This window comes from Sorex araneus, chromosome 1 (genome assembly GCF_027595985.1).
Source record: "Sorex araneus isolate mSorAra2 chromosome 1, mSorAra2.pri, whole genome shotgun sequence".
NCBI lineage: Eukaryota > Metazoa > Chordata > Mammalia > Eulipotyphla > Soricidae > Sorex > Sorex araneus.
This window is the reverse complement of record NC_073302.1, coordinates 273,745,042-273,754,797: the sequence shown is the minus strand read 5'-3', so window position 1 is coordinate 273,754,797 and position 9,756 is coordinate 273,745,042. Positions and strand designations below refer to the sequence as shown.

Sequence of the window (9,756 nt, the reverse complement as noted above, 5' to 3'; positions counted from 1 at the left end):
CCCAGTTCACACCTCACTTTCTCGGCCACAGCATCTGACCTGGCCTAGACTTAAGGTTCCTCAGAAGCATTAGAGGTGGAAAACAAACGAGGGAGCAATACACAAGTTGAAAAAGAAATGACTGAGATCCAGATGAGCAGATCGTCTGCGTGGGGACCCCGCGCAACCGCTACAGCTCACTGGGATACTTCCTGCTTTTCCTCCCATTTCCTCCTGGTTTACCGAACCCCCTTGGGCGCTTCCTCTCTCTGTGGGTCCTGCCCTAGCTGACTCCTGCCGACACACAAGTATTTACATCGAAAGCATCGATGCTCCGTGACAAGCGCCCTCAGCTCCGCGGTGCTCAGAGATAAACCCTGAATAAGCTCGCACTCCGAGTGGGCTGTGCGCTGAGCCGGGAATGGGAGCTCCAGGGTGCACCCCCACAGCCCGGGTCAAAGGCCAGGCCCTATTCCGGGGTGGGTGGGGGGGGGAGGAGGCAAAGAGTTGAGAACTCCGAGAGGCAACCCAAAGAAGCATGAACTCCAACCTGAGGCCAGAGGGTGTTTCCCCGCTCCCCGCTCACACATCCCCCCCACCCCTCACTCCTTCCCGCCCAGGGTTTATGGTGCCCCCCCAGTTGCGAAGGGTAAGCATAAACCAAAGCTGAACTTTGGGGACTCGGGGGCTTGCATCCCAGTCTGGGTCCACGTGTCCCCGAGCACGGGTTATTTGCCTTCTGTCCCTCCCTCCCTCACTCCTCCGCTCCCCTCCCCCACCCCCGCTCACCCCCCACCCCCGCCGGGAAACCGCCGCGCCGGGTGTCAGGAAGGATTAGGTTAAGCCTGGGCCCACCGTGCGTCGCCTCCCGTCGCACCCCCTCGCGCCCCCGCCCCCTCGCGGGCCTGCTCGCAGAGCATTCCCCGTAGAGATAAAGTTGCATTTAGCACTCCCGGGGGCCCGCGTAATGGATGGGAACGCGGCTCCGGCTCGTACCCGCGAGTGAATGAACATCCTTCTTACTCCCCTCTCGGCCTGCGAGGGGAGGGGGCCGGCGGGAGCAAAAAAGCAAAGAAAGAAAAAGCCTTGGTGACGCCTGTGGGCTCTTCTTGGAATCAGAGTGCAAAAAGGGGGCCGATGCACAGGGCAGGTGTTTCTCCGAAGAAAAACCGAAATGCAGGAGAAGGCAAATTTAGATTTATTCCGGTATGATCAGCTCTGCGTGAAAACACAGAACCTCCTTGGTGTGGGCGAGACCAGAAAGGAAGATTTATCTGATCTCTGCCTCGCAAGGGCTGCCCCTTGCTGCTCTCCACCACTCTTGCTGCAGATGTGATAACATCTGGGCTGTTATCACCTTAGGCAAGCGCTGCGTCCGTGGGGACTCGGCACCTGAACTGTGTGATTCCTCATCTCGAGACCCTTGATCAGCCCCTTACAGACGGACCATTTAACAGTTCGTCTAATTAAGTTATTCTTTGTAGATTTTGATTTCACAACAATAAAAAAAAATTTAAGGCCGAGACGGGTCTTGGGTTTTGAGTTACTGTTTTAACCCCCGGGCTCGATCCTGGCCCCTGATAACCAGAACAAAAGACACAGAAATAAGCAAAGAAGCCAGAACCAGGGACGGTAAATGAAAGTTCTTTTCTCAATATCTTATTCTCTTTTCTCTGAAGTGATGTCCTTTACTTGGAGTTTCCTGTATAAAGTGTGTGTGTGTGCGCGCGCGCGCGTATGCGCGTGTGCGCGCGCTACAGGAAGAGAGGAAAGGATCCTAAGGACACCCTGTTAACTGTTTTTCCCTTTTGATTACTAGGAGCCTCAGATCACCAGAGCTCGTTTGAAATGCGGGTTTGTACACGGTTAAAGGAGACAAACAATAAGAGAAACGCACAGTTTCATTTCAACAGCCCGAGTAGAAAGCCAAACGTTCCTTGTGGCTCCTAAGTGGCTGTCACTGTCGATGCCTGACACAGTTACCGTCACCAAAACAACAACAACAAAGTATGCGGAGGAAATTAAATTATATGGGAATCAATAGAGTCTGCCTACTTCAAACAAATGCCTGTCACCGCGATTATTCTCCAGGAACCTATTTATAAACCTTGAAAGCAACAGCTCCTTCCAGCAAAAAGACAGCGCCTTCCTTCAGCGTTTCTGTGCTGTTATTTATATTGCATACAGAGGAATGCGCGGGCATAATTTAACATACAAATGCCCAGCTGTATACATTCTCTAACTGCTTGTTAGACATCTCAGAGTGGAGGTGTGCCTAAGTAATGCGCATAATTTCAGGGCTGCCGGCGGGGAAGCTGGGGGCTTGGGGGAAGCACGGAGCGAACCTACTCAGAGGGTTTGCGTGCTTCTATCTTTCTCACCCCCTTAAAAGGTGTCTACCCTCAAACAATACCTGGCCCCTTTTGATCTGTCTAAAACCCAGGGTGTGTGTGGGGGGGGAAGAAGGTGAGGCGTGCAGTGCGCATGCCCAGGCAGCTACAGGTGCATCACCTGCGCTGTCCAGGCTGTTGGTCACTATAAGAGCGGCTCCCACGCGCCAGCGGCGGCGGCCCAGGGAGCGCGCGCGCACGCCCAGGCTCGGCGCCGCGGAGAGGGAGGGCGCGCATCAGACAGACGGAGACAGCTGATGCCTGTCGGCGCGGCCGAGCCGCAAGCTCTCGCGAGAGCTCCCCGGACCGGCCGCGAGAAGTGGGGCTCAGGTGTAAGAGGAGTGCATCCCGTCGGCGCACGGGGCTAGAGCTCTCGGAGAAGTGGGATCGCGAGGCCGACGCGCGGCGCTCTGCGCGGTCAAAGGGAGCGCCGGGCGGCCGCGGCGGCGGCAGCGGGGGCAGCGGCGGCGGCGGCAGCAGCAGCAGCAGCAGCAGCAGCGGCGGCGGCAGCATCCCGCTGAGCGGCCGCCGCCTCCGCCTCGCCGCCAGCCACCGCGGCTGCCAGCCCGCTCCGGAGGGAGGCCGAGGGAGCCGGCGTGCGCACTTTCGCGCGGACTTTCGGAGTGTTTGTGGATTTACATGCCAAGCCTTCAAGATGATGTCCATGAACAGCAAGCAGCCTCACTTTGCCATGCATCCCACCCTCCCTGAGCACAAGTACCCGTCGCTGCACTCCAGCTCCGAGGCCATCCGGCGGGCCTGCCTGCCCACGCCGCCGGTAAGCGCTCCCCACGCCCGCGGCCCCGGGCCCGTGCGCCTACCCCACCCCTCCCCGTCTCCGAGACGCTGCATGTCGGGCGCTCCTGTGTGCACCGGGTCCCGGTGCGGGGCTTTGCGGGCAGGGATTTTTTTGGAGGAAATCCCGCGGCGAGGCACCTTGGGTCCAGTGGCGCCTAAGATCGTGTTCCTGTCGCCTCTCGCCTCGGGTATCGGGCGCCTGCGTTCAGAGCGGGGAGCGCCGGGGCCAAGACTCTCGACTTCCTTACACTTTCTCTGTTAATTTCCTGCCTCGGAAAGGTGGTCTCTGTGCGTGATCGGGTGCGTGACACGGGTCCCCCCCCAGCTGCGAGTTACATCTCTGCATTTCTTCTTTCTTTCCCCCCTCTATTTATTTATTTTTTTGTCTCCCCCCCCCCCCCAAATGCCCGTTCCCGGAATGTGTTCCTGTGCGCCCATCTCTTCCCTGCACCGGTCCTCCTCGCCACAATCCGTCCCTGCTCGTCTAACCCCGGTCGCCTTGTCCCCAATGTGTCCCCCCCCCCCCCAACCTCCCCATCCCGTCTCTCCCGGCCTCAACTGCCCTCCGCCCCGGTGGTTGTTATTTTTTCGGTCTCTTTGTGTTTTGCCCTTTGCTTGTTGTGCTTTCCGGCTTGTGTGTGCTTTGGTTTCGTGTCTTTGCTTTTTTTTTTTTTTTGGTTCCGTGGTTTTTGTTCTGTTTCGTTTTGTGTTTTGGTTTGGTTTGTGTCGCCTGCAGCTGCAGAGCAACCTCTTCGCCAGCCTCGACGAAACGCTGCTGGCGCGGGCCGAGGCGCTGGCGGCCGTGGACATCGCCGTGTCCCAGGGCAAGAGCCACCCGTTCAAGCGTGGACATCGCCGTGTCCCAGGGCAAGAGCCACCCGTTCAAGCCGGACGCCACGTACCACACGATGAACAGCGTGCCCTGCACGTCCACGTCCACCGTGCCGCTGGCGCACCACCACCACCACCACCACCACCACCAGGCGCTCGAGCCCGGCGACCTGCTGGACCACATCTCGTCGCCTTCGCTCGCGCTCATGGCCGGCGCGGGCGCGGCGGGCGCGGCGGGCGGCGGCGGCGGCGCCCACGACGGCCCGGGGGGCGGCGGCGGCCCCGGGGGCGGCGGCGGCCCCGGCGGGGGCGGCCCCGGGGGCGGCGGCGGCGGCGGCGGCGGCCCGGGGGGCGGCGGCCCGGGCGGCGGCGGCCCGGGCGGCGGGCTGCTGGGCGGCTCGGCGCACCCGCACCCGCACATGCACGGCCTGGGCCACCTGTCGCACCCGGCGGCGGCGGCCGCGATGAACATGCCGTCGGGGCTGCCGCACCCGGGGCTGGTGGCGGCGGCGGCGCACCACGGCGCGGCGGCGGCGGCGGCGGCGGCGGCGGCCGGGCAGGTGGCGGCGGCGTCGGCGGCGGCGGCCGTGGTGGGCGCCGCGGGGCTGGCGTCCATCTGCGACTCGGACACGGACCCGCGCGAGCTCGAGGCGTTCGCCGAGCGCTTCAAGCAGCGGCGCATCAAGCTGGGCGTGACGCAGGCCGACGTGGGCTCGGCGCTGGCCAACCTCAAGATCCCGGGCGTGGGCTCGCTCAGCCAGAGCACCATCTGCAGGTTCGAGTCGCTCACGCTCTCGCACAACAACATGATCGCGCTCAAGCCCATCCTGCAGGCGTGGCTCGAGGAGGCCGAGGGCGCGCAGCGCGAGAAAATGAACAAGCCCGAGCTCTTCAACGGCGGCGAGAAGAAACGCAAGCGGACTTCCATCGCGGCGCCCGAGAAGCGCTCCCTCGAGGCCTACTTCGCCGTGCAGCCCCGTCCCTCGTCCGAGAAGATCGCCGCCATCGCCGAGAAACTGGACCTCAAAAAGAACGTGGTGCGGGTGTGGTTTTGCAACCAGAGACAGAAGCAGAAACGGATGAAATTCTCGGCCACTTACTGAAGGGCGTGGGAGGGGCCGCGCGGGCGGGGCAGAGCCGAGGCCTCCAGGGGGGCCCAGGTGGGGGCATTTCCCGGGCCCTGAGTTTGGAGTGTGTTTGCTATCCTGCTTGCATCTGGGGACCCTCACCTGAGCGCTCTCCTTCGCCACCCCGCCCTCCCCTTCTGGGTTCTTACCCGCCCTCGGCCCGTGAGGTTGGGCGTGGACACCTGAGTGATGGGCTGGGGGCCGAAGGGGGAACCTTGGGGTGAGCGGGGGAGCGGGGAGAAAGAAATCCGAGACTGGAGCAGGGGGTTGGATGGCTCTCGGGGTTAGGGTGGGGGGCGGGAGGGGGGGAGACTCGGAAAGGGTATGGGAATGGACTGTTTTTGACCAGAGACACTTAACACAATCTCCTGGGGACCAAGGAACTATGTACAAAAACAAACCTACCAACCACCAAAACACTAAACAAATAAAGACAAACTAAAACAAAAGAGAACAAAAGCCAAGAAAATAATAATGCTTTAGAAATTTAACTCCGGGGAGCCGTTTATTCTGCAGCTTCATTTCCCCCTAAGGAAAAGAAAAAGAGCAGCACCTTTATTACCACCGCCCAACTTACACACACACACACACACACACACACACACACACACACGCGCGCACGCACACGCACATGCGATCTGAGTAAAAAACAAAACAAACAAACAGGAAAACCAAATGAATCCGACGGAATTCTGGGTAGTGAAGCCAGTGTTCTGTGTATCTAATTTAATTTTCCCTCTGAGTCAACCTTCACCCCATCCATGACTTATTCGTTTCCTTCCAAAATGACTCCCTTGCTAGCTCTTCTTTGCCAGAAAATGAGTTGGGACACAGCTGAAAGGGACTGGAAAGGGGTGGGGAGCGATGACAGAGGGGGTGGTCACTTCTCTAAGTGGAATCCAAGTTTTTCCTTAATCAGGCCAGATTCTCTAACCTGGCGCAGGTCGGATGATGTTTAGAAGAGAGAGGAGTCTTGGAGCTGTCTGAAATACAGTATTTTGAGATTCCAACATATTTCCCCTCTAAGAGAACAACGAGGATATTAACAAGTTTTTTTTTTTCTTTTTTGTTATTACCCTTTGCTCTTGTGTCAAAGATACAGAAAACTGACCATTTCAAAATAAGCTTTTTTTCCCCTTGCCAACCCTAACTCTTAGAACTTGCTCTCTGGTTCATTTATTTTCTGAGTGTGGTTTATTTTAAACTACTCCCCCCAACCACCCCCAGGCATTGATTCAAATAGACTGATGAGGTGAAAGATACTAGGAGACCCTGTCCCGGCTTTTCTCCACAGAACAAGACCCATCTTACTCTTCTAGGCTCCCTTTCCTCTCTTGGAGAAGGTGAAATCACTTAAGTATTGAGAAATTCCTTCTTCATTTGGGGCAGGACTTGGCGTTGAGAAAAGGAACTAAATGCCAGATTAGAGGAAAGCAGGTCTAATACCCTCAGTTTGTTTCAAAGAATCTGCATGTTGGGGGCGGGAAAAGCAGAACTGTGTTTCATTATTATTGTTATTATATATTATATTATTAAAAGTAATTTATTGCTGGGGATAAATGTTGGGTAGCAAGAATTTTAATTTGCACTATCAGTCTCCCAAATAGAAAATCGCGTATAGTATTTCATAGTAATAATCCAGGTACTTTATGAACTCCTGATGGATCTTTTTTTTAAAAAAAGACAGTTGATGGTGGTTAGGTAAAAATGCCTGCTTTATGCACAAGGTACTCTTTTGATCTCACGTGGAGATGGTTTATTGCCATCCTTTAATAAACAAAAAATTGGAAAGAAAAAAACAAGAAAAGAAAACACCTGTCATTTGACAAGACTGAAATCATGCATGATTTGAAAGGTGCAGAAAGAAACACAATTAAGTCTCACTCTGGTAAGGCATTATTTATTTAATTACATTGTACATCATTGTTTGCAGCGCAAACATTCTATGCATTTGAAACTGAGCACTAAACTGGGCTAGCTTTCTGATAGACCGTTTTGTGGATAGTGTGATTTCACAGTCTACTGCCTGTTTTCACCGAAAACACAACATTCTTGTCATATTCTTGTATTTAGAGGAAAAAGAAAAAAGGAAGATTATTGTAAATATTTTCTTTAATGCACACACTCACCCAGTGGTTACAAACTGCCAGTGTTAAACCTGAAATGTCTCACGAATTGATCTACCTGTCCATGTATGTCTGCTGAGCTATCTCCTTGGTTATGTCTTTGCTCTATTACCTTCCCTCCTCCCTAACCCCCACTTTTAGCAGAACTATTTCTGTGCGCCAAAATACATCAGGGAGATGTGTCCCGTTACACTTACAAATAAAACATAACTGAAAGAAGAGCAGTTTTATGATGTGGGTGCATTTTTGTATATAGACTGGGCCATGTCCTGGCAGAGGCATTTAACAAGTAAAACTCAATACAACCAAAAATACAGGGAATGGGGAAGATGTTGGAAAGGGAATGAAAGGAAGGGAAAGGGCGAGAAAGATGTATTTTTCTGCTGATTCCTAATTCACTTTCAGATAACTCATGTGAAAAGCGGTGCTCTGAATAAAACGAATCTATATTAGTTGCTTGTGGTTATCAAAGTTGTTTTTGTTTTTAAGTGGCAGAAACTCTTAAACTACAGCTCTCATTTTAGATTGGTAGAAAGTAATATAAAATCAGGGCACCCCTTCTTCCCAAATATTTAAATCAACGTTCAGAAGATGGAGGCATTTGGAAGTTTATGTGATATTCTAGCCAAAAAATGTAACTAGATGACTTTGATGACTAGTAAACATAGAAGCCATCCACTGAACTATTCAGCTACTGTTTCAAATGCCTCCCTTCACGTGGACCATATAAGATGTTACCTGCTGCTCCAGAGAATCTTTATTTTTAGGTAGCTTGGGACTAGATCAAATGCCAAATGTAGAAAGTTTAATAGCTCAGACTATATCTTCTAAAGTCATCTTTAGTTATCCTATAAGCCAGATCTTTCTGATTTCACCGGCAAATCTGTGAAACAAAACACTTGATACTTAAAAAAAAAAACATTTAAAAGGCTGTACTTTTAAACAGTTGTCAATGTTTTAAAAAGCATTATAAGTTATTTTAAAAAATCTCACATCAAAATTGACTTGATTCTGCTGTCATTGACTTGAACTGTCATCAAAGTTTTTAATAAAATGCACTTTTTTAAAAGAAACATTATTTTACAGAAACATATGACTGGATTTTATTGTTGGAAAACCAGTAATGAACAAATGAAAAGATTTACAGAGTCTGTAAAAAGAAGAGAGAGAGAAAAATGCCCAAACGAAAATGTTGTAGGCAAATACATTTGTATTATATAACGATGACCAATGTGTGTACTAAGAACTTAAGCATTTGTTTTGTATTAGTTTAAAATTCTTACCAAATGAAAAAGACAATACTATGTCAATAAAACAAGATGTGAAAAAATATGCTTTGCAGAGTTTCCTATTTTATGTAGTAGGAAGCTGTGCAAAACAACACACACACACACACACACACACACGTTGCTATCTGGCGACAGAATCTGTGACGCCCCCCCACCCAGTTCCCCTCGGAATATTAAGACTTTTCATAGACCTTTGACTGCCAATCCAGGAATAAACAAGCAAACGCCCCCCTGAAGAGAGTGCAGAGGCTTTTTGTTCCTCACTCAGCGGAGTTGACCTTTCAAAGTTTTCTGGTTGGGAAGAGTGTAACTTCCCTCTCGGGAGATTCTGGCACCTATGGGTGGAAACAGCAAAAGGTGTGACTCTTGTTCCTTTACAGAATAATCTCAAGGTAAGTTTGTGAAAGTGGGAACACTGTGCTTCCTTTGCATTTAGGTTTCCTTGAAAGTCAGGCGGCGATGGACTAGAAAAGGCAAAAAAATCAAAAAACAAAAAATAACAACAAAAAAACCCCTTCACCACTAAATTAATGTTCCACATTGATGCCATTTCCCAGTCCTGGCTCCTTCAAGTAGGTATAAGAAACGCTCTTCCCCTGAAGCACACCAACTCCCGTCCGGATATATACTTTTTCTCCCGTGTGCTCAGAAATGTCTCTCCGCTTTCACCCATAAATAAACGGTAGGCACCCATGGGCGTGACTGTTTCGATCTTTATTTTCGCGTGGTACCAGGATGACATCGCTCCCAGTCCCACACGTGGCCATGTGGAGAGAGAATGGGGCTCCCCTGGCCAGTTCCTGCTCTCAACCCCCTGGCGTAAAGCGGGCTGCTGTGTCCACTCTCAAGTATTCAGGGGCTCTATCTAGTGCTGCTGGGATCCTGGCTTCCGACCCTGCTCCCCCCACCCCCATCAGAAGGCACTGCTTGACCTCAGGGATGATAAAGGGGATGAGCATAATTATCATCAGGTACTGCTTTGCTGCCGCCGGGTCTGAGCCCCAGGAGGACAGCTATAAGGCCCTCGAGGGCGGGGATTCAAAGGATGGGTATATATGTGCATATACGTACATGGTATATACTGCTATATAACCATATAACCACCTGCGAGGAGTTATGCCTGGTGGCAATAAGGTACAGAATATCTACTCAAACCTTGGCTCCAGCTCCATCACGGCTGGCATTGCCCGGCTGGCGCCCAGCCTCCCCAGCCTCC

At 52.4% G+C, this 9,756-nt stretch overlaps 1 protein-coding gene across 1 annotated transcript; it reads left to right on the top strand.

Moving 5' to 3' along the window:
• The first annotated feature begins 2,716 nt into the window (after positions 1–2,716).
• Positions 2,717–5,232, top strand: POU4F1 (POU class 4 homeobox 1). The gene is made up of 3 exons (XM_055139417.1): positions 2,717–3,147; positions 3,904–3,975; positions 4,019–5,232. Exons 1-3 carry the CDS (start codon positions 3,025–3,027, stop codon positions 5,099–5,101), a joined length of 1,278 nt encoding a protein of 425 aa, XP_054995392.1. The 5' UTR covers positions 2,717–3,024; the 3' UTR covers positions 5,102–5,232.
• The last annotated feature ends 4,524 nt before the right edge of the window (positions 5,233–9,756 follow it).